We start from the raw sequence: 25,129 nt of genomic DNA on the forward strand, positions 1-25,129 counted from the left end.
GTGTGTGTGCAGGTGTGTATCGACACACAGTTTGCTACTGTAGCATCAGTATGAGAAAGAAGGGCGTATCAGGAGACAGGATTGAAGAGGAAGGCAGAAGTCTGACTGGAAGGGTCCTACTGGTCCTTATGATGGGTTTGTATAACTCTCACACTCAGCACCACCATCTGTGCCTGGCCCCGGCTCATGGAGCTGACTTCCTTCCAGAGCAGGTCTTCCGAACACCTTTTGCTGTATTTTATTAGTAATTTCTACATGGCAGCCTGTTAAGTGAGAGCGCCCACGTTTCTTTCTCATGTCATCCCTGGCTGGCTTTTGTTTTTTGAACAAGAGATTTTACTGAATCAACTGTTACTTATGTGGCTTCTGGAATGGAAGTTGATTTATTCTGAGTTTTCTTTCACCCAGCTATGTGTCTCAGCAGTGTTTGTTGAATGGATAAAGGATGAGCATTGTAATGTGAAAGGGCAGCACTATTTGGCTTTGTGTGTACCCCTCCGAGCTGGCTGGAGTCTCACAGTTTTCCTCTGCAACCTTGGCCAGGGCTGCCGCTGATGGCCTGGGGGCATTGGTGGGCACTGAAGTCTAAGTGGTGACCGTCCTGTAGCACGGATGGAACAACCATCCGCTTTCCACCTTCAGTGGCTGTGGAAGCCCAGACACGCTGTGGCCCGCTAGTCTGGGGTCATTGTTACATCCTTTCCACAATCTCCATTTCATTAGATTTCTTTGACTTTGGTTCTTCATAAATAGGGAATGAAAGAGTTTCCTTCTGTTAGATGTTTATTCTGTCTGCTTAAGATTTGAGGCATATTTGTTCTGATGCTGTCTACGTTCTTTTGTTCCCCTTCTTGAAATCTATTGCTGGAGAGTTAATCAGTATGGTAAAGATATTTAAGATTTCTAAATATTAGGATGATCACAACCAAGGACAATCGTAAACCATGGCATAAGTCACAATGCAAAAATATGTTATTTTATAAAGCCCACCATGAAAATGTTTTCCTAAGATAAACATAACAAGAACCCATAGGCAGATGGAAAGCATGCTTTCTGGAAAATGAAAATTTCTGGACGAGAACAAAAGACACTAGTCACCAAAGATTGATAAAAATCTTTGCATTCATTGTAAAAATACTTTTCGAAGGTGCCTTGCATTATCTTTGCCCCTTGTACTTAGGTCTGCTTGATGTGCTGATCTTAGGACTCACCGTTAATATTTTTCTGCCTCCTTTGAGCAGTGGGCACATGTTTCTGGAAATGAAAAATTTCCACTTGCAAGACTTCATCAAGACTGGAGTTATGATGAGACACTGTAATAACATTAGGATAAAGCAATTGGTTTCTGTACTTGCTTTGCCCGGATCTCTCATTGCGAATCCATTAAACTTCCCTTTCTGCCATTTGCCGTACGAATTGCCTCAACATCTCTTTGGAAAAAGGGAGGAAATGAAACACGAAGCTCTGGAAACCGGGTTGGTCTTTAGCAGGGACACCCTCCCTGGAATGCGAGGGGCTGCTCATGGGGCTGGGTAGAAAAAGAGGGGTCTTCAGGGGGAGATATTTATATTATTAGAGAGCTGGATTTCAACAAGAGCGTGTAAAGGACATTGTTGTCCATTTGGTAATTGCTATCACTGATGGAATTAAATGTTTGGACTGAAAACAGAGCAGCATAGACAGAGTGAGGCTGGTCACAAGTGACCGCTGCCTTCCAGGCAAGGTGATGGGGGTGGAGCTGTGGATTTGGTTTTCTATGATGGGCATTTTCTGTGTTGGGTCATCTCTGAATTAAGGTTGCCTCTCGGACTGTAACTGCTAGTCATGTTGTGGTCCTAACTTGGCATGGGTCACTTGTCACTTGACAAGAGACTGCAGCTGCTCCTTTTACTGTCTCTGCATTCAAAACATGTGTGAGGTTGACTCTGTCCATGTTAGGTTTAATTGCTCTGCAGAATTTCTTCAAAATGATCTTGCTGTGATTCAGAATTGACATGAAGTTATTATGTACACAGAAGGGCATAAGAGCAGCACATCAAGGCATGAAGCTGATATTGGTGGAACATGTTTGTTTTTCATTGCACGGATTCTTACAGAGGGATGGCATCCCTTTTGTGGAGCCTAAGTCAGGGGGCAGGCACACATGGGGGAGCTGTCAGCTTCGGTGATCTATGCTGTATAATAGGCATCCTGGACCAAGCAGTCCCAAATAACAAGGATTTATATTTCCTTGAACTTGGAGGTTGGCCTGGCTGGTCCTGGACTGGTTTTGCCTTGGTTCCAGCTGAGGGTTTGTGGGTTGGGGTATCTACCCAGCCTCACAGACATGTACTGGTTCTTGGGCACCTTGGTTTGTCTTCCATGTGGCTTCCTGCTTTCCAGCAGGGTGTCACAAGATGGAGTGTGTGTCTCCTTCCTGGGGAAGGCGTAAGAGACGTGCCTTGCACACTCCAGGCCAGAAGGCACTGAAATGTGCAGGTTGGTGTCAGCAGCTTAGAAGGTAATTCCCGATGATGGAGAAACCTCCTCCCCACACTGACTTGAGTCAGAAAAGTGATCAGAAGTCCGAGTCTGCACCACACCTTGGGTGCTCCACAAGCCTGTTGCCATCATCTTCTCCTTGTCCTTTTGTATAGGAGTTCTGTGATGGCAATCTGGGTTGAAATAGTTCTAAAATGGCTTTCAGGTAGCAGAAAACAGAGCTTGTCTCCAGTAAAGAGGCACTGTGACTTGGTTTAAATGGTGGTGCTCTTTCTTAGAGGTCCCTTCATATCTGTAAGATTCATGACATTTTGATCTGTTGAAACGAGAAGGAAAGTCACGGGGAACGACTGGACCAGGCCCCTGTGACGGTGTGTGTGAGAAGTGGGGGACACCAAGACTGACCAGGAGGAGGCAGGGCTGGTGTGGATCTACTTGAGTGGGTGTTCATCAGTGAGCGTGAGAGTGGAGAGAAGGGGCTGTGCATATCTTGCATAAAAGTGCTTCTGATGTCTGTAGAACCCTCGTGATTACGCGGAGCACTGGTCTGCTTCTGTGTTGGGGATGATCTTTGGGGATTCCTTAGAGCACAGTTCCTCAGTGCACTTCTTGCGGATTCAGTTGATGTCTGTTAAATCTTGTCTACTGTTCTGCCTTCTTTCTGTAGTAACCTGTTTGCAGCAGGCATCTTGCAGGGGTGTGAACTTCTCATTTAAACTGTCATAGGTCCCCCTGCAGAGTGTTTACAACACAGCAGCACTGTTTATCTCTTCTAGGTTCCCACTTTGGGCAGAGGATTGAAAAGTTTTTTCTAAATGAAGCAGAAAAACCTTAAACGGCACTGTTAAAAATGTTCATTTACCAAGAAAATGACACACACACAACCCCTAGAAGTACATTTTACGCATTGCATGTCTATCTTAGCTACTTTTCTCATTGCTGAGGCAAAATACCTGACACCAGTTCTCATTTAAACTGTCATAGGTCCCCCTGCAGAGTGTTTACAACATCTCTTCTAGGTTCCCACTTTGGGCAGAGGATTGAAAGGTTTTTTCTAAATGAAGCAGAAAAACCTTAAATGGCACTGTTAAAAATGTTCATTTACCAAGAAAATGACACACACACAACCCCTAGAAGTAAATTTTACGCATTGCATGTCTATCTTAGCTACTTTTCTCATTGCTGAGGCAAAATACCTGACACCTACAAGTTAAAGGAGGAGGGGTTTATTTCAGCTCACAGTTTGTAGAGGTTTCAGTCCGTAGTCGGTGGCTCTAAGGCAGGACAACATGGGTAGAAGGGCATCGCAGAGGAGAAACAGTCCATGGTGGAGCTGGCAGGGAGGCAGCAGCAGCAGCAGCAGCAGCAGCAGCAGCAGCAGCAGCAGCAGCAGCAGCAGCAGCAGAGGTTTATTTCAGCTCACAGTTTCTACAGGTTTCAGTCCATAGTCGGTGGCTCTAAGGCAGGACAGCATGGGTAGAAGGGCATCGCAGAGGAGAAACAGTCCATGGCGGAGCTGGCAGGGTGGCAGTAGCAGCAGCAACAGCAGCCTTCTTTCCCTTTCTCCGTTATGTGCATCCAGGCTATAAGCCCATTGGTTGGTGCCACCCGCACCTAGGGTTCTGCTTTCATTATCCATAGCAGCAGCAACAGCAGCCTTCTTTCCCTTTCTCCGTTATGTTGCATCCAGGCTATAAGCCCATTGGTTGGTGCCACCCGCACCTAGGGTTCTGCTTTCATTATCCACACCCAGAACTTTGCTAAATCCATTTAATTATTACATACCCTTAAATCCCATTGTAACACACCCTAAATCCACCTATAAGCACATGAGCTTTGTGGGGACCTCTAGATATGAGCCATGACAATACCTGAAATCCACTTTGCAGGCGGTCTCATTATGCAACTGGCTCCATTGATTTATTGCTTGGTAAAAGCAGTCAAGCACTGAAAAATACCTCTTCGTGAGCCTGTCAGTGTCTTATGGGGTCCAATAAACCTGAGGTTTTAATGCAATGAAAATAATTGAATGAAGCTATGCACTCTTATTTTGTTATATGAAGTTCAGTTTTGCAGCAACTGCATTTATTGTGATTTTAATATCATTTTCCAAAGAAGTAAGGACAATTTAATAAATGTTTAAAATTGTATTTATCTATTAAAATGAATATTTTATGGTGCAAGCCTCTAAAAACTCAGCAAATAGTAAGCATTGTATTTATATCACGTCAACAGTAAGTACCTTACTCCGCCTTCAGGCTTATGCCTAGGAGACCAATTCTATAAATTAAAGTTGTGTGTGGACACAGTCACAGGGATGCACAGGCTGAGATGGACACCTGCCCCTTAGCAGCAGGTCCAGCCTGCGATGTTCAGTGTAGACTCAGTACTTGGTTATTAGTTGATATCTGCTGGCTAATGACATCCAGGCCGCCGGCAATGGAGGAGACATTAGCAGTCTGAAGGTGCCATAAATGAGTTCAAACACTGCTCATTCCCACTTGCCTGACTGCTCCAAGCCAGGACTGTCAGCCAATGGGAGACTTGACCTGCTTCGGATGGACCCAGGACATGCACGTGGGGACCTGTGTTCTTCCCCAGGGTGGGCTGACACTGAGACAGGATGCGATTCAGATGGCCAAACCAAGTGGTGCCTCCTCCGTCACCTGGGAGGCTGCCCTTCTGCATGTGGGTCGAGATCATCTCGTAAAGTACCGTTTAAGCATAGGCAGACTGATCGAAGGAGGCTCTGGAGAAAAATAATGGTTCCTAAAGCAGGAAAGAGAAATAAATCCAGCATGCCTCAGGTTGATTTTCTGAAAACATTTGTACTAGGGAGAGAGACAAATGGCATGACAAGCAAGGGTCTGTGCCTTGTAATTAGGGCTCAAGCACATTTCAGAGGGGCCTGAGCCACAGGGGCAGGGAGAACAGGGTGGGAGGCTCCTGGTGCTGCAAGGCAGAGCCTTCTGTTTCCCGAGTGCACATGGCTGTGACAGCCAGCAGATGACTGAGTGCCGACACATTTGTCCCAGCCCTGGGTGGGTTATGGTGCAGCCAGGGGAGAACATACAGGTGAGGGATGTTCATGGAGTGGTAGAGGTTTCGGTGGCTTTGTGGGTGGCACGGGCACCCCACTTTCAGCTCGCTGGGTGGCCAGGTAGGGGTGGCCACCTGTCTGTGTTGTGTGCTTGCCTGTGTTGAAGCTGCTGTCCTGCTCTGGGATCGAGGGTGAGGCACCCGCCTTTGTCATTTCCTTTGGGTGTTATGCCAGAGCTAAGAAGGGAGATGTGGTGGGTGCCCTTCATCACAGAGGTCCCAGGCATGGCAGATGGGTCTCAGCAACGGGAGTTCAGAGACGCCAAGGAGAATCAGCTAGATCTTCAGGATCCCAGGCCCAGCTCACTCTAGATTCACGAGCACCATGGACAATTTTCTGTCTCTAAAACTGGCTGTACTGGGATCTCATCGCCTGTGCTTAGGCACGCAGTTTCAGCTCACAGGAAAGTCTTTGTAGGTAGAGTCGTTTTGGTCTCTTGGATGATGAGGTTGGAGAACTATTTTCGCACTTTAATTTTCAGAAGGAAAACAAAAGCAAAAACAAACCCTGTTAGTTTGATTGTGTGTAGAAGGTGGATGTTTTCAGTTTGGCATTTCTTAAGTGACATAGTGCACCTGAGAGAAATGTTTATTTCTATACTTTTGCCTGAATCTACTTACAAATACTTGAGTAAAGATTAAAATAAAAAAGAAAAACTAGAAAAAAAGACAACTTGTAGTTTAAAGATACCTGCAGTTGGGATGGAATTAAGATGGTGCTGGGAATTACTTCACTTCTATGCTGTGATTTAGTTGGGCTTTTTTTTCCCCCAGCTTTAATTGAGTTTATTGGTACATTTTAGGGATACAGTACAGTTACATTCATTGTTGGGATCTTGTACCTCTATGGGCTTTTTTTATTATTTGCTACAGATTAAAAAAATCTGGGCTTCCCTTTATTGTAGCCTCAAATAAAGTTGATTTCAAATAAAGCCTCACATGGCTGATTTCGTCAGAGGTTTCTCTCACAGGAAGGTCTGGCAGGAGTGGTTGTTGAGCAGCAGTTTTGAATCAGGCTTTAACGTGTGTCGGCAAAGGTCCCATGGAACCTCCGCTGACATTCTCAGTCCCCTGCTGTCACCCGTGGTCCCTCAGATGGGAGCAACCGGGCCATCTGTGGCTCATCCCCTATACCCCTGGCTGGGACCCAGACTGAGCTCTCCCCATGGAAGTGTGGAGGGAGGGAGCACAGAATTGTCTGTTTCTCTGCAGAAGCAAAATTGGAAGAACAGGATAGCAGAGGCTGTGCCGGAGGTGAGGCTTCCGGCACCTGCAGGACCTAAGACACCTTCTGCTCTCAATTTGCACCACAGGCGGAGTCCAAAGAGTCTCCCAAGCATGACAATATTCCACCCGAAACAAAGGATTCGGTTTACCATGCTAAAGAAGGAAGGAAGAAAACACCGGTAGAACCTTTCACCCCAAGTGGTGCAGGTAATGGGATGTCTCATTTTGTTGCCCACAAAGTGGAAACACTAACAGACTGGCAGTGCATGTGTGTGCAAGAATACTTCCTGACCTGTAACAGTCTGATCTTTTAAAATGACATGTTCAGCAGGTAGGCAGAGCCGGAAAACAAACATCTAACTCTGGAGGCAATGAGCTTCCCTGGGTAAGGAGGCAAAGATGGGTTGAAATTCAGTTTGGGTCCATGGGCACATCAGGGCTCCGTAAGGACCAGAGACCAGAAAATAGCGAGTGTACCCTTTGAGGGAAACTTGGATATAAAGACCACCTAGATTGTTCATGTGCACCTTTGGAGGATGGCTCTTCAGACTCGATTTTAAAATGGAATAATTTTAAACATTCGGTGACCGATCCATTGTCTATTCTTTTCCTGAGCTCCTCCTGGGTCCTGAGCACTGGGTGACGCCCTGTGCTTGTTCTCTTCTCTTCCAACCCCGCACCTCAGCTCAGGGCTTGTGGATGGGAGCAGAAGGGATGGGAGGAGAAGGACCAGGTGGACAGGTGTGGGTGGGGCGGGGCCAGCACCGTAGACCTGGAGGCCACGGGGCTCTGGTTTGGATGCTCGAGCTCGCCGTATTTGTGTCTCCTTGGAGGCTGAAGTTGGCTGTTTCTTCTCATCTTGTCTGTTGCTTTGGATGAGGTTGAGGATAAACTTTGCAAAGGCCTCATAATTCTATAAGCATTTAATATATTTCCAGTTGTCCTAAAATGCTTTCCAGCTGTTGATTAGAATGAGTACCTCCCACTACCCAGTTCTTAAATGTATTTTGCAGCTGTTTTCCCTCACAGCCTGTTCCAGGGGCCTGCTGTCTGGTGTATTTATTTCTATTCAGATCAGCTGGGCACAGGTTGGTCAGTGTGCACTGTCCTCGATGTGACTTGGACTGTCTGCCATGGTGGGTGGGCACTGGATGCCCATGACTTCCGGGGCCCAGGCCCTTTACAGAGCCAAAGACTCCGATACTGCAAGAACAGAGGCCTGTTGAGCTTGGACCACAAGGGAATCGGAAAGAAAGGGCGTGGAGCCAGGCCCCTGGCAAGGCTCCTGTTGCTGGCATTGAAGCTAGACATGCTGAGTTTTTTCACTCTGGTTTGGTTAGAAAATGAGCAATGCATGGGGCATAGTGGCGCACATCTGTAATTCCAGTACTCGGGAGGCGGGAGGACCACTGTGAGTTCAAGGCCAGCCTGAACTACCTGGTGAGACACTGTCTCAAAAGCAAAACAAAACTCAAGAAGCACAGTGGATTTCACTTTCCCCATTTCTTTGCAAACCTCATCCTGTCCTTTCTTCAGAAGGTGACGTGTACAAAGCCCGGACTCCTGCTAAGGACGCACAAGGGGCACTGGAGGTCAAGGAGGATCTGGATGTGAAGGTGGAAGTGCCGGTGGACCAGGTGGGTTGTGGGCCCTGATGCCTGGATGACTGCTCCGCAGCCCCTGCCTGCCTCAGCCGCTTCTTATGCCCCTGTCCTGAGTGCTGCTTGGCCTCTGGGAGGCCCACGCCCTCCGGCTCAGGCATTTCCTTCTGGCCCCTCCTGGAGCTGTTGGGCAGTGTGCTTTTCGGTCATCGCCTCGGCCTCTCACCTGCAGAGTTGGAGACCCCACGAGGGCACAGCCCGCACCTTGCAGCCCCAGGTCGGTAGGTGGCGCTGTCAGAGGGTGCTGTGGACCAGGGCTCAGAGTCCCCGTCTGCAGCTGGGAAACGCGGTGCTGGAGCGGGCTGCTCAGCCTCTGTCTTCTCGGGGGAGGGGCCTGGGTTGCCCCTTCCCTGAGGCCACCCGGGGTGCTTAGCTGTGGGGGACAAGGGGACAAGAATGGTCCTCGGTGTGCTGTCTTTTTATTCACTCAGTAGCTGAGGTTCCAGCCTTGCTCTCTTGTGTCTCTTCAGCACAGAATCCAGCTAATCAGCCAGTTTTCTACTCCCGCTACCCCTTTATTTTAACTTCTCCTGTTTGTCTGTCCCGCATTATTTTTTACAACCCTGCGTTGATTTAAACTTGTGCTTGATTTAAACTGACTTCTGCTTCTGAATGCATTTGGAGCACCTTGTCCCCCTGTCCCACTGTGTTTTCTAAATTACTACCGGTGTTATTTGCTTTTTTCCTGGAGATGATTTAAGAAATGTTCGATAGATTTGGTTTTCTGTCAAACCCCAAAGTAACAGTTGCGATATTTTTGTGCACATTTACGTTTATAGTAAGAAGGAAATGAGCACATTTTAGGCAGGTAGCTTTATGTCACGTTGGTCCTTGTTGTTTGATGTATTACTGCGTATTTTCTGGGTTGCATGTTATAAGTGTGTGACATTAATTTTATTTGATTTTTTTTTCTCTGCGGTGCAGGGGCTGGAACGCAGGCCCTCGGGCATGGGAGGCAGGTGCTGTACCTCTGAGCCACATCCCAGTTCTGGGCTCAGATTTACTTACTTATTTTTAATTTTTATCAGTCCATGTTTGCGGCACATGGTTGTATCACTCGCGGGGAGTGGGTGCACACTCATAACTCTTCTCCTCAATTCTTTTTCCCACTCTTTTTGCCTGCCCACTCCTTCCATCTCTTGGTCCCTTTCCCTTTCAAACTTGTCTATCTCCTTGTCATGTATCCTCTATCTTTTATTTTGCCCTTTAATTATGTAAGCTTTGGGTTTCCCCATAAAAGAGAGACAATGTGATATTGAAATTTGTGTTTCTGATTTATTTCGCTTAACATGATGGTCTCAAGCTGCATCTGTTTTCCTACAAATGTCTCACATTTATCCTTCTTTATGGCACAGTAGTAGTCTGCGGTGTATAAATACAGTGGACCCTTGACTTATGAACTCAGTTTGTTCTCAAGGGCCTGGTTGTAACACACGTTGGTCAGTTGAAGGCTCAGCTCCTCTACACAGCCTTCAGTCCATCTCCTGTACACAGGCGGATCTCAGTGTCCTCAGAGAGGCATTGGCCCGGGACTTTTCACTTAACCCCGTGTGGGAAGGGACGTTGTCGTGTTCCTTCAGAACTCCTTGAGACCATCTGGAAGCCCAGTGGCTGGCATTTGGGTCATAACTCATGACTGGTTGTAAGTGAAAGCTAAAATTCTGGTCATAACCCGAGTTGTTTGTATGTCGGGCCAGTTGTAACTCGAGGGTCCACTGTATCACATTTTCTTTATCTGCTCATGTACTGATGGATGTAGAGGCCGCTTCCAAGATGTAGCTGTCATGGGCGGTGGTGCCATAGCCATGGGCGTGCCCGGGTCACTTGAAGTCTCCCAGGAAGACACCGAGAAGAGGGGAGCTGGGCAGAGGGGTGCAGGCTGACTGTGGCTGTGTTTTCTTCCTAGGCACCAGCTGAAGTGGTTAAAGAGGTTGACGATGCATGTGACAGCAGCCCTAAGTTTGGGGGCATCAAGGTGAGCTGCTCCGACCTCGTGTCTGCAGGCCCGGCTCAGCGCCTGCTCCCTGGTACTCCGGGGAGAGCGTGCAGGACCGCAGGGGAGCATCCCAGCTGTGTGTGCCTGGTGCTGTGCTCGGCTCTGGCACCCTGTGTGCGGGAAGTTGTGGGGTCATTTCAGCGGCCTTTACCCTTAGTGACCCCTCACTGTGCTTCCCAGGGGCGAGGCAGGAGGTGGAGGTGGAGGCGGCTGTGGGCAGTCCATGGTGAGTGGGCACCGCATCACTGGCCTCGTTGGGGACATGGCTGGGTGGACCTGGGTTCTGATCGCCTTTGCTCCTCTGGGCCAGGCATCGGGCCACTGGCTGCAAGAAGTATGTGCGCCAGGAAAATAAAGTTTACCATTCAGCTGCAGAGCCAAGACGTGGGTTTCTGAGCTCTGTCTCCAACTTGCCTTCTCCTCATGTCTTTGGAGGTGATCTTTCTCCTCCGCATGTTTGGGGTGCGGGGATCTGGAGCCAGGTCTGAGTCTGTGTGGATGCCGGGCCTCCAGAGTTGTACCTGAACTTGGGGTGCAGGTGGCCCCGTGCACTGTCACCTCGGCTCTAAAGCTGCTTCTCTGACCTTGAGTTTAGGACAAGGGAAGTGACTGCCAGGGCCGGAAGAGGACCCTGGTTCTTTGCCAGGTGGCGAAGGGCATTGGTGAGGAAGGCACTGGCCCTCGGGAAGTTTGTTCAGGGTTTTAGAAAACATCAAAGGAGCTTGGGATCCAGAACAGCTTAAAGGAACTGTGCCAGCCCAACACAGTGGTGTGCATCTCTAATCCAGCACTCTGGGAGGCGAGGCAGGAGGATCACACATTTAAGTCCCACCTGGGCCACTTAATGAGTCCCTGTCTCAGAATAAAAACCAATAAACAACTGGAGATGTTGCTCAGTCTGAAGTCTCTGACTTCAATCCCCAGTACTGCTGCCCCCAACCATACGTTGTTTTTCCCCTTTAACCATTTTCAAACATACCATTCAGTGGCATAACTTGCAACATTATATACGTTAAAGACGTTTTCATCCCATCAGGCAGAATGTCTTACCTTTCTCATTGCTGAGACAAAATACCTGACACCCAAAGTTAAAGGAGGAAAGGTTTATTTTAGCTCAGTTTGCAGATGTTTTAGTCCACAGTCGGCTGGCTCCAAGGCAGAGTGGCATGGTGGAGAGGCCTGGCGAGGGAGAAACAGCCCATGCAGGGAGGAAGGCAGCAAGGCAGCAAAAGTAGTGAAGAAGCAGCAAGCAACAAGCAATAAGCACAGCAGCCTTCTTTCTGCTCCCTGTATCCTACCTACCCAGGCCGCTAACCCTTGTTGGGGGGTAGCACTCACACCTAGATTGGGACCCCCTTAAGCCTAGCTTGGCACCATGAAAGCAATCCCAGCATCACATCCTCAATCCCAATATCATGCACTCTATATCAAGCCAGTATTTGGCACGTTCATAATATTTTCTGTCTTTCAAATGAAATGTTGTTAATCTGAATTAACTGATTTCGACTTCTGTGAACTAATAAAAGAGAAATATATTCTTTGTCCTTTTACCTATTTCACATTGTGTTCATTGAGCACTATTTTATTTTATTTTTGTTTTTTTTGAGACAGGCTTCCATTATGTAGTGCAGGCTGGGCTTCAACTCACTATGTGTAGCCTAGGCTGGTCTTGAATTTATGGTGATCCTCCTGCCTCAGCCTCCTCCTGGGCATTGGAATTATAGGTGTACACCACCATGCCCAGCTAAGCATTATTTTATTTTATTTTAAAGCCTATTTTAATTACATGGGTGTTGAGTACAGACAGAGTTGGGCTGGCCAGAAATGTTCTCCAATTCTTATTGCTTGGCCTGTGTCGACGCATGCATTGCAAAATGTTTTATGTATAAGCAGCATGTTTTTAAGTCCATACTTCTGTTAAGTTTGTAAAACATGTTTAGAAAAGCCCAGGATAGGGAGGGAGGATGTCAGGTCCTGTGTTGCCCTGAGGATTTTCTGACCCTTTTCACAGTCTTCTGGCTTTGCCTACCTTCGAGAAGGCTGTGACAAATTTCCTGGTTGATTTTTTGGACTCAGAAGAGAGGGAGGGAAAGGCAAAGCACCGAGGTTCTGTCTCTTCGGGAGCACACTGTGCTTTCTGCCCCACTCATTCGGAGGTGCTGCCTGCTGCCCCCATCTGCCCGCTCTCACCTCCCAGGCTCCCTTCAGACCTTGCTCTCCTCCTCCAGCTCCCTGGTGCCACGAACGATGCCTCCCCACGTTGGCCTCTAGCAGCGTCGTGTTTGAACTCCTGGCGCCGTGCAGCCACATCGGCTTTTGCTGCAGTCATTGCGTGCCCCGCTGTCACGCAGCAGATGGGTGGGGGTGTGTGTAGGAGAGACGTGGGCATAGCGGTGCGGTTTGGAGGAGGCCTGCGCCCATTCCCAGAACTGGCACCTTTAGTGCCTTTCACATTCCCTGCACGGAGGAGAAGCTGATCTCGAGTCTGATGGTGAACCTGGAGCATAATAGGTAACCTTGGCCCAGCTGGGGAGGCAGGACAGGAGCTGCTGGCCCAGAAGGCTGGGGTGTGGTAGGGCCCGTCCGGGAGAGGTCCCCAAATGAAGGGACCAAGAGTAGAGGCAGGGGACAGAGAGGAGGGACGGTGGCGAGATGAAAAGAGGGTTGAGATGTGTCCTGTGCATGCCAGTCCCCAGAGTGAGGGTGATTGTGTGTGCTGCCAATGTGGGCTCATAACAACGAATAAGAGGAAAGGTACAGATGGACGTCCAGGGAGACTCAAGAGGCTGTAGATAAGAAGTCATCATTTGTGCCCAAGGCCAAAAATATTTCTCTAGGTGAAAATTAAACATTTTTCATTGGAAAACACTATACAGGCAGAAGTTAACCCCAGAGGCCAGAGGGGTGGCTCAGTGGTAGGACCCTAATGTGAGGGCTTGGGCTTAGTTTCCAGCACTACAAAAGAACAAAAGGTGTTGACCAAACTAAGGAGGAAAGTAATGGCCACACAAATCAGATTTTCTTCATTTACAAGGAGCATCATAAATCAATTCAAAGACAGCCCAGGTAAATGAAGCAAATAGGAAATTCACTGAGAAGAAGACACTATTCACAATATTCAGTACACTGTGAGTATAGTATATTCATAGTGAGTTTTTTCTCTTAAGTCATTTTAACAATGTCCAGTATTAATACATCCAGACTGAGGATTTATTTTACAGTATTCTCATAGATAGTTGCATACGAGATTGAGCTATATGTATAGATTCAAGAAGGCAGGAGTGGGCTGGGGATTTAGCTCAGTGGTGCCGCTGCCTGCCTCACAAGCGCAAAGACCCGAGTTCAATCCCTGCTACCAAAAAAAAAAAAAAAAGGCAGGAAGGCAGCAGTATTTTGTAGGGTTGACATATAGAGTGGCCTAACCTTTTAGGGAAGGAATTTGGCCTTTGTGTTGAAATTAAATAAATGCATATGTTGTAAGCCATCATCTTGGTAGGTAGGACTATCCTACAAATATAATAGCAATGACAGGAACAAATACAGCTTTCATCCACAGGGGTTGGTGGTCAAGTGCGGCACCCTTCCTAGAAAGTAAAGCAGGACCACACTGAAAAGAGTAGTGTGGACCCAGACGGACCGAGTTCTGGGAGCTGCAGGTGTTCATCGGGGCGCAATGGAGAATATAATGTTGCCTTCTGTGTAGAAATATTTAACAGGCTGTGTATAAAAATAAAGAATTTAGGATGGGATAGGTGTGGTGCTCAGCGACACAGGAGGGAGGGAGCATCATAATTGCAGGAAGGGGGTGTCCAGGGCTCTGAAGCAAACTCCAGCTGGTATCTATGGTGGTGAAGAATTTGCCTGACAAACAAATGAGGAGGACAGGGGAGGTTAAGGGTTTACAGGATGAGATGGGAAAATGTGGTGAATGCTTAAATTAAAAAAAAGTTATTGTAGTAAAAGACACATCACCATGAATTCACCTCAAACCCCCCCCCCTTGAACACACTCGTCCCATCATCCTCACCACTTCCTGCAGCAGCTCTGGATTCCTCTTTCTTGAGGGTCTTTAGTTGCGCTGTCCTGAATGGGTTGAAAACATCTCCCTTTCATGGTCATTGTGACTCTGGGGAAGAGCCGGGAGTCACATGGTGGCAAATCTGGTGACTAAAGTGGATAAGGGACAGCATCATGTTTTGATGAGCTGCCTTTTCCACTGGATGGCCCTGGGCAGCAGAATTTACTGTATTTTTTATCACACCTGGTAAAGACCCTCAGGAAAGAGGACTCTGGAGCTGCTGTAGGAAGTGGCGAGGACGATGGGAGGAGGGTGTTTGAAACAGCAGGGATCTAATTGAGGGGGTTCATGATGATGTCTCTTTTACTACAATAATTTTTAAATTTAAACTTGCACCATCTCTCTGATTACTTTCTTGTAGGTAAGCATCTTTTTTTAAAACATACTTAATTCCTATATTTTTTTAATAATAGGAAAAAGAAGAAGAAAGGTGTTATGAAGATATTGAAAGAAAGGTTTGTATGAACGCACGATAATTTTGTTTCCCATTCTGAAGATGAGTCAGCTCATGGGCCCTCAAATCTTGCCATTTGCTCTTTAGGAAAACAGCTTCTGTACCCGTCATAGCTAAACCTTCTCTCTGCTCCCGGAGTTCGAAAACAAACTCAGAGGAAAAGAAATCCCACAGCATGGAAAGTCCTGCACCATGGCCTGTCCTCTGTAAATGCCAAGAACTCCTCTAGAGCTGCCTGGGTCCTCCACCCCAGGCTTTGGGCTCACTCTGCGCCTCCAGCGAGCCCAACACTGCCCCTGGGGACCCCAGCCTGGGTCAGGCTCTGGCCAGCCGTGTCCCCGCCTGGTAACTGCGTGTGTTCTGGCTCAGGCTTGGCATGGCCCCCTTTGTAGGGGCTCAAGCTCCTGGAGTAATGTGATTTCTCACGGGGTATGCTTTTGTGACGATGGTGCAAAGTAAGACTTATGAAGAACAAGGCCCCCAGCAATAAATTGGAAAATGTAAACTAAAATCCTAGATCACAAATCTCAGTGTTGAGCTGTCCGGCTTCTGTCCTGTACAGGACCGGCAGCGATTCCCTAGAAAAGGAGCTCGGGTGCACCTTGGGACAGTCGGATGTGGGGTTTTTGACTTGTAGGAGGGGGTGGGAATATGGGGTCGTCGTGGTGATATAGATGTGGCAAGACAGGTTGCCACGGGGATGTTCCAGGAAGAAGATGAAAGGACACGTTGTGAGACTTTAACAAGGCTTCAACATCGAGTAGGACTTTAGCTAAAAATAAGCATGCTACCCACGAACAGAAGTACCCCAAATCAGATATTGAGCACTTAACAGGCATCTGTTTAGGAAGTGGTGCCTTATGTAGGTTTTGGGACAGCCCCATGTCTGACTACATCGAGGCAACAGCCAAACTTTTCGAACATCAAGTGTTCTGTGTGATGGCAAAAAAAGGGCAGGCTCTGTCTGCTTTTGAGGCATCTGTCTGTATTTTAGTGCATTGGAGAAACGAGAAAAAGCTACCAAGTGTAAAAACTTACCAGCAGATCTGCGTCTGTGATTTCATCCATTCCTTGGGATATCTGTGAACTTTCAAAATGTGTGTGATGGGAGTGTCCCTTGTGCCGCCGAAATCTCCATGACTACACATTGCAGGGGAATGGAAGCATCACTGAGGACGGGCTGGCGGGGCGGTGGCAGTGTGCCTGGCAGGCTTAGCGCTTGACCTTCCTGCCCAAGAAAGCACTGGGTGTAGCTCAGGAGCTGTGGAGCCCGAGCACACAGTGCCTGGGGTGGAGGGAGGTGAGCAGGGCCTTTTCCTGCGGCGATTTCCAGACTTGTTGGTACTGGGGTGTTGGCCCCATGTTTCTCCTGAAGAGAAGACAATTCTTATATTTACCTCATAGTTAAGATGAGCGTTCTAGTCTGATCTCCTTCTCTCCCTAGTGCTGTATGTATGTTTGTTTGTGAATCACCTCTCCCAAGAAGTATCCCCTCTGGTCTGCTCTATTTTTCCTCCCCTCCCCTCCATTCCCCTCCCCTACCTTCTCCTTTCCCCCTTCTCTTCCTGTCTTTTTTTTTCTTCTTCTCCTTTGTCTGTTCTTCCTCTTTCATGCACTTTCTCCCACACTCCTGTTGTTTGGAGGCAGGCGGCAGCACCACTGAGCTAAATCCCCGGCTCTCCCCACTGTTCATGTGAGGCACGATCTCGCTATGTAGTTCAAGCTGGCCTTGAACTCACTGTGTAGCCCTGGCTAGCCTAAACTCATGGCCGTCTTCCTGCCTCAGCCTCTGGAGTGCTGGGATTGTAAGCATGTGTGCCACCGTGCCCAGCCTGTGGTCACTTCTGAGCACCTTTCTTCGAGCAGTTAGGCATGTCATTTTCGAATATTCTGCCTTTTCCCACTTGTCCCCCAGCTATTTGTGTGTCCACGTTGTCAGGGCTTTGTTTTTCTCCTGGGTCAGGGCTTTGTGGCTGGCATTTGCCTTTGGTCCATTGTCTCCTCTCCTTGCCAAGCTGTGCTACCTCCTCAAAACTTCCTTAGTAACCCACCCAGAGCATTCTAGGATGAGACTATAGAATGAGAGATTAGATCATGATTTTTAGTTTCATGTCATAGGGACCTGGGAATTTCAGCCACAATTTGGGTGGGTTTATAATGAGAAGAAAATTTAAACTAGAAATCTCTGTTGTCTGGCTACTATTACTCTGGATTCTTTGATTATTTTGTTTAGAAAAACCATGATCTACCATATCTATCTTTTTGTTTTGTTTTGTTTTTGTTTTTGGAGACAGGGTCTCAATATGTAGCCCAGGCTGGCCTGAGCCTTTTACCTGTCTCCTGAGTGCTGGGATTAAGATGTGCCCACCACGCCCATCTCTTAGCTTTCCGTTTCTTCTTGTTGTGACTCCATTCAGATTCATACTGTGTTAAGAAACCTCCGGAGACGGAAATCTTAGCAGCTTGCTGCAGGGTCTGAAGGAGACGGGTGTGGCCAGTAGATGTAGCTCATGCTTAGGGCACCACGGGGCTAAGAAACATGGGGCCTCATCCAGGATTTTCCCAGAGAGCCTGAGACCAGGGCAGGTAAAACAAAACAAACAACAACCCCTCCAAATAAAAAACTAAACAACACAAACCAAAGCGTGCATTTGATATGCTACTAGCTGTAACACCAGCAACCAAACAGAGCCACCTTTTAGAAATAAAAGTAGCGACTTAGATCGGTTAGCATAAACAAGTGAATGATTTAACAGGCTCACTGAATGCTTAGCTCAGAACACTGGATGTTTCCCTTCACCCACAGCTGCCGGTGAGAACGCTACTCAGGCCTCGAGCTGAAGCGAAATAATCGCAGATCCATAGCAGTGATTTACTCTGGTGTCGTGTGCTTTTCTAGTCACCCAGCAGTGGTTTCCATCTAATTAAACTGCCAGAAATGACAATAAGGCCAGGGTCCTTACATCGCAGATCCATAGCAGTGATTTACTCTGGGTGTCGTGTGCTTTTCCAGTCACCCAGCAGTGGTTTCCATCTAATTAAACTGCCAGAAATGACAATAAGGCCAGGGTCCTTTGGATCTACTGTTGTCTCTCACTCTGGATTTTTGTGACAAAATGAAAACCACATTGATTCTTGAATTGATCTTTAAAATTCATGGCCTGCTGATTCTCTTTCCTATTTTTTCTTTTTATTATCTTGATACTACTCTGTCATTACAGTGAAGTCTTTTATTGCTTCTGTAAGAGATGAGGTCACTATTGATCGACACTAGTCTTGAAAGCTAAGTGTGAGTCATCAATAATGCGAAGTAGGGTCATGGTGAATTAAGTATTAAGCAATGAAATTTTCACAGAAAAATATAACTTGGTCCTCTATGTGGAGGAGATCCAATTGGATTCAAATAAAAAGAAATTTTGTACTTTAAAATGGAAAGGATACTTCATCTCCCTCACACAGCAGATTATATTCTGTATGTATATAATGCAAATTGTTAATAGAACTCAGGTACTGAGTTGGTGTCTTAGAGCAGTCAGGGACGAACCAATTAGTTTTTTCATATTGTGGCTCGATGGGGACAGTTTTGTTGTGTTCATGGCCATTTTAGAAATGGCTCCAGTCTGGTCTGGAGAAGTAGCTGGAAGGAGTCAGTGCGATTTTGCTGTGAGCAGCCTTTATTTTTTTCTTCCAAGTACTGGGTACTGAACCCAGTGCTTTTGCATGGAGTTGCCTCCCGAGCCCTTTAACATTTTTTTTATTTAAAAAATTTTTTGGGACAAGGTCTTTCTAAATTGCTGAGTTGCCCAGGCTGGACTCAAACTTGAGATACTCTTGCTTCAGCCTCCTGGAGTGCTGGGATTACAGGTGTGTGTCACATGACCAGCTGTGAACAAACTGTTAGTGTTAGCGTAGTTATGTCCCATGGTTTAAGCATAGATGTATTTTGTATAACTTTATTCCAAACTTGGAAAGCCTAATGTATAGGAATAAGCCATACAGAAAAACCTTAGCTCAGCTTACTGGTCCTGTCTGAGCTGTGGGCTGGCCCTTGGCTCACTGGCTGTTACAATGCAGGACTTTTGGGATGTGTGGTCATCTCACCAAACTTCTGTTGCTGCAGGGTGACAGGTCCTTAGAATGTGGCCATGTGACTCATGGAACATTGCAGCAAGAGGAGGAGGAAAGCCTGTTATCTACACTGCCCTCCTTTTCCACAGTTACAGAGAAGCAAGCTCTAGTTTTTAAAATGTCTGACTCATTTATAATTAGAAGAAAAACACGCACTAACCTGGAGATTAGGTTTCTGTGAACTTAGCCATGGTCATAAATCCAATCTTTAGACACAAAAAGCAGCATTTCCCATTTTCATTTGTGGGAAGGCCTAATGAGAAATCTTTACTGGCTGCCTCCGCCATGCTTGGTGAATATGCTTTTAGGTGAATTTATTACCTAGTTGCCCTAAACTGACAGCAATATTTTGGAGGAAAATAATTTGCTCTCCCATACATAGTTTAGAGGAAAGAAAATCAGAAACTGGACCAGGAAAGGCACTCCAGAGTTCCTGGCACTTGGACTTGACAAGCGAGGGAAGGAGGAGCCTTCTTTCTTTTTCTCACATATCTTCCTAAACTGGGCAGCTGTTCCCCCAGGGAAAGCAGAGATGAGAGAGGGCAGGAGCGGTGCCTCCGAGCTGGGTTTGCCCTTCCAATTGCCCTCAAGGCCTTGTGTCTATTCAGCCCAGGGGCTTGGTTCTTCTTTTCTCAGGGTTGTTGGCATTCTCACTTGAAGGAGACACATCCATGGCGCGCCTGTAATCCCAGCACTCTGGAGGCTGTGGCAGGAGGATCTCTGTGAGTTCAAGGCTACCCTGGGCTACACAGTGAGACCCTGCCTCGGGAAAAAAAAAAAAAAGGTTAATAAATAAAGTTCACATTTTCTGCTTGTAAACCGAATAAATAGAAAGGGACAGGCTTTTTAAAAAAGCTGCAGTATATGAAAAAAATCACACTCAAGAGTACATGTCACAAAGATAAAATATCGTTTTGTTCTTAATGCACTATAGGATCTCTAATGGTGAGGCATAAATGGTAATCTTTCTTTGACTTTAAGAAAATTTGTGAATCTATGTTTGCAGTATATAACGATCACTTTCCTCCTTAGAAGTTGGTTCACGGAGAGGAGGAGAGCACATCTTCATTCTTTTTCCATCCCTTTCCCTCCCCTCTCTATCCGCTCCCTTCATCTCTTGGTCCTCCTCCCTTTGGCCAAATCTCTTCTCTTTTGCCAACTCCGTTTCCTGTTGTCTCTCTTTTATTTTGCTTTTGGGTACATTGATAACTTGGGTTTCTCAGGCAGCTTGGGAATGCGTTGATAAATGTTGCAGGCGCAGCTGCCCAGGGAGTCCTCCAGTGCAGCCGAGCTTAGGGGTAGGTGGAGATGTTTCTGAGGTGCAGGCACCTCTCAGCATGGCCGTGCCACTGCTGGCCGCCCACACACCCTGCGTTCCATGCATCTGCAGCTGATCGGTGGCTGGTAGCAGCTCCTTGTTGCGGAAGCCCTGGGGTCCCTGGGATCTCAAACTCCTGAGCCAGTAGCATCGCTGGGAAGAGCTCTTCTCAGCCCCTTCACACAGTGAGAGAAGAAATGGAAATATCGCTTTGTTGATCTCAATGCTATTTTTAATGCTGTTTTTCATTTTCCTATTACAATGTTTTGGGTCAACTCCACATCTCCAGGGATGGGGTCAAGGCTCCCTGCTAGGGTTGGCTGCAGACGCAGTAAGATGGGGACCCGCTTGCCTGTTGTACCCTTTGCTGCTTTGCCCAGAGTCCAAAGGCAGACAGAAAGGTGTACAGCAGGGTGGGCAGATCATGCCAGAGGGGTGTGGAATACATTTTATACACAACACTCTAAATTTTTTGGGGATGTATGCAGATGGGCAGTTGACCATGGAAATCAGATTGGAAAAATTAAACCAACTGCTGCTATCTAAGTAGGTGAAGCTGATGATTTCTTTTTTTTTCCAAAAGAAAGAAGAAAATCCTAGTTCGGAGAGTCTCTCTACAAATGGTGAGCTTGAAAGTTTGTAGCCGCGTTTGTTTTAGGCCTTGGAGGTTTGATATGTGAACAGGAAATGGGAGTGGACTCACCATGCTGCTGTGGGAATGAAGGCACAGGTCGTACCCACTTCTTGTGAATGCCCGGTGAATCCTGCCGTGCTGTCCATTGGAGCAGTGGTCCTCAAACAAGATTTTAAGGACTTCCTTATATTTGTAAATATTATTGAGAACCCCAAAGAGCCGTGTTTTTTGCTTTATCAGTTCATGTTTACAGTACAGAATGATTACATTCATTATGAGGAGTTGGTGCATGTACGTAATACCTCTTAACTCTTTTTCACCCCCTTCCCCCCTCCCTCCCTCTCCCACCACCTCTTAATCTTTCCTTCTTTGAAAGATCTATCTCCCTTTTTCTTATTATCGGATGCAACATTATATCATTCATTTTCCTACAAATGATTCAAGTTTATCTCTCCTCCTCCTCCTCTGCCTCTTCCTCCTCCCAGGTACAGTGCCACTGAAGTACATCCCTGGCCCTTTTATTATTTATTCAGGCAGGGTCTCACTACATAGTTCAGGCTGGCCTTGAACTCACTATGTAGTTCAGGCTGGCCTTGAGCTTGAGGTGATTCTCCTGCCTCAGTCTCTCAAGTGCTGGGATTACAGACATGCACCACCGTGCCTGGCTAAGCTTATCCTTATTTATGGCAGAGTGGTACTCCACATTGTCTTTGTTTATTCACCTGTTGGTGGACATATAGGCCTCTTTCAGGATTTATCTACCAAGAGTTCATACATTTGGAATGAAAGAAGAAATCTAGCAAGATTTACTTATTGATGTATTTAAAATAATTATAATAAATTAATTACAGCACTATACATAACTGTTTTTATGAAAATGAGTTCTGTTTTGGTAAAGAAACCATCATCCTGTAAATAGAGAGGTATTGTTTTACATTTGGGCAAATCTCTTTGGCCAATAGAAGGCAGCCAATTCTAATATTCCCTTCTAAATTGATTTGTTGCTCATTACTCCTTTGGTTAAAGTAGCTCAAGAAAATCCAGCCTCATGCAAATAGTGCTTGGAAAGGAGAAGTATATTTTAATAGTTTTTTTGACCCATTGGAATTTCTTTGGTATTACACTAAAACTTGACAGTGGTAATTTCTTAAAGATTAGGTGCAGTTTGAATTAGAAACTTTATCTGTGAGGTTTTATTCTTTGTTGCTTTAATGTTCATTGTTATAAGCTTGTACTTTGAATGGATTTTTCCCCATGCATGACTTTGCATCATGATGCAAAATTTGTTCATTTAAAAAATGGTGGGCTATGCACATGTTAACACGTTCCATTATACAATATTGAAAAGTCTCATGCATTGATATTTCTACCAATATCTTTCGAAAAGACTTTTAATTGTGGGAAGCTATCAACCACATGTATACATATTGAAGATTCTGAGCTGTTTTGAATGTTCACATTTTATTATTGGGCCCAAACACTTGGTTGTTTTCATGACTGTTATAGGCTTACTTTGTGCAAATAAAATGTCTTCCATGTAGCTGGGAATAAATACATATAGTTTGCTACTCCTGCACTCAAGTAGAGCAGTTGTGATGGCTGAGGGGATTGGTGGTGCACACTTCTGGATGTGTCTTGTTGAACCATGGAAGTGTGCTTTGGGTACTCTATATTGTCCCTGGCCTCTTCCCCTCTGTCACCACTTTCCTTCTCTGCTTCCTGGCCACCGTGAACCAAGCATCTTTGCTCTGCCATACCCATCTGCCATGATGTTCCTGTCTTGGAGCAGCTGAATACGGACTGAATCCCCTCAAAACATGAGCCAAATTAAATTTCTCCTTTAAGTTGTGGGTATCAAGAATTTTGTCCAGCACCAGGAAAGATGAGCAATACAACAGAATTCCAGGAACCAACCGGCTAGCTCAGCTCGATACTCCACCAAGCACATACATGGTATTATGATGTGGAGCAGGAGCACTTCATGGATGCCACTCGATTCCTTTCAGAATATCCTAGGGACGTAGTTCCAAGGTCAATATTTAGTAACAGTGATAATTTTTATCTTTCCATTACATGTTAAGGAGCCCTCTTTCCCCCAGAATTTCAAGTGTACTGTAGTGAGGAATCCATTGACTATTATTTTGGATCCCTGGCTTGGTTTGTCCTTGGGCATTTGCAGAATTCCTTGTGGTCTTTGTGCACAGGCAGAGTGGCAAGTCTTAGTGTGAACAGGAACATGCTTTGGACATTCCCAAGCCCCTGAATGGTGCTGTGGATGGCTTGGCATCCACAGATCACCTTTGGATCAGCAGTGCATTCAGTTAGGTTGGGGAGTTGGAGCACATCGGTAGAACAAAGCATTTCATTTTTGGTGGGAGGTCTTCTAGCACTGTGTCCACGCCGGGCTCCAGGATCTGGCAGAGGTGTGCGGAATAGAGGCGGAGGAAAGGCTGTGTAAGCCTTCCTGGATGGTGGCCTCCTCCCTTCCGCGGTGTGGTGGGCCTGCTGTGAGGAATGAATGACATGATTCATGGACAGTGCAGTATCCAGAAGAGTTTGAGAATCGTCATTATTTATCTTTGACAGAGAAATTAAAAATAGTTTCATCCAAATCATTACAGCATATTAAATGTTTTATTTGCACGTCTGCAGTACGCACCGTTTGCATTCCTCATGGGGAGTTGTTGCGTGCACTTAACCCACCTTAATCCCCTTTCCCCTCCCTTTCCCTTCCCTCCCTCCTCCTCCCTCCATCTTTTGGCCTCCCGTGGTGCGTGGTGGGCTCTGTCCTCTTTCAGCCTGGAACTGCGGTGGGCTGTGTCTCTGCGTCTTGGAGCAGAGGAGCAGGTTACCTAGTAGTGTGCCTCCCTGCACCCAGAGCTGCTCCTTGCTCCTGCTCAGAGGAGGAGGGCTGGATTCTGTCCTCTCTCAGCCTGCAGTGGGCTGGGTGACAGGCTGCCATTCTCCTCAGCAGCTTGGAGCTTGTCCTGTAGAGGATGCACTTCGCCCTCACCTCTGCCTTCAGCCTGCCCACCCTCCCCAGGACGCCCAGTGGGAATCTTCTCATCTCCCTGCTGGGCCTCTCTCCCTGGTCCTACACCAGCTTCTGGGAAGTGAGGTTCCTGTCCTGCATGTCCTGAGAGGGGTATGGCTTCAGGCTTCTCGATTGCTCTGTGACCTCTCTCACCTGGCTGATGGGTTCAAGGTTACAATTTTGCAGATGATCTGGCTTTTTATTTGTTCCATTTGAGGCGATTCTCCAGTTTTTTGCCTTCCAAGTTGAGGCTGGATCACTGTTGCTATGGAGTGTGTTGGGAGGGGTGGTTGTTGGTGGAAAAATTGGTGTCACCCAGTGCGGACAAGGCGCAGGTCCTGTTCTCTGCACCTGGGTTTGCTGAACTAACCTGAGTCGAGTCCAGCAGATTGGGACTGGATCCTGTTTGTCTAGGCAGCAGTGACCTGGCTGGCTTCATGTGTCTTGTCTGGCCCCAGGCTGGAGTAAGGCTGATCCTCACTGTGTCTGGGAGATCAGTGACCTCCAAGCTCTGGTTTCTATGCATGGGAAGTCCTTGTAGAGTTCGTCGACACCTTTGGTGCACAGTTCTCATGGTGGGTTTCATGTCAGCAACCACGTGTAGCTGAGAATTCTGGTCCATGTTCCAGGGCTACAGTATCCGCTGCTAACACTGCCGGTTTCTGTTTCAGGGAGACAATTCAGGAGTGCCTTTTAAGAAAATGTTTCCCTTAAGACACAACACAAAGAAAAAAGGTATGTCCTGTAGATGTTGAAGATGTAGAAGTGTATATACTGTGTCGTAACTCAGCCACAGATGAGAATGCTTGTAAAATCCCATGGTTAACAGCTCATACACAGCTGTTTAAGTGTGTCTCTTGAATTAGTTAAAATGTTCAGAGAAGACTTTGTAGAAAAAGGTTACTTCCTGCCCAGTTTGCCCTCTGTGTCCACCTGAAACCCCTTAGCAGTGCCACCAAACTGTAAGTTCTTTACCTGAATTTCTTTGTTTACTGAGAATCATATATATATATATATAT

General features: G+C 46.7%; 1 protein-coding gene across 7 annotated transcripts in view; it reads left to right on the top strand.

Annotated features, from left to right (window-relative positions):
* Dcdc2c (doublecortin domain containing 2C) overlaps positions 1-25,129 on the top strand; it is a 64,575-nt gene that overhangs the window by 25,188 nt on the left and 14,258 nt on the right. For 4 of the 7 annotated variants that reach the window (XR_781204.2, XR_781202.2, XR_781203.2 and 1 more), the window contains 5 exons: positions 6,894-7,014; positions 8,344-8,444; positions 10,375-10,443; positions 14,956-14,997; positions 24,782-24,845. Coding sequence is in view for 4 of the 7 variants with exons in the window: in XM_010629113.2 (XP_010627415.1) it covers positions 6,894-7,014; positions 8,344-8,444; positions 10,375-10,443; positions 14,956-14,997; positions 24,782-24,845 (397 nt within the window). In the remaining 3 variants the exon portion in view is untranslated. Of the gene's footprint in view, positions 1-6,893; positions 7,015-8,343; positions 8,445-10,374; positions 10,444-14,955; positions 14,998-21,025; positions 21,066-24,781; positions 24,846-25,129 lie in introns of all 7 variants that reach the window. The other 3 variants (XM_010629115.2, XM_010629114.2, XM_010629116.2) reach the window with 2 other exon arrangements.

This window comes from Fukomys damarensis, unplaced genomic scaffold, assembly GCF_012274545.1.
Source record: "Fukomys damarensis isolate Sample0158 unplaced genomic scaffold, DMR_v1.0_HiC HiC_scaffold_25, whole genome shotgun sequence".
Classification (NCBI taxonomy): Eukaryota; Metazoa; Chordata; class Mammalia; order Rodentia; family Bathyergidae; genus Fukomys; species Fukomys damarensis.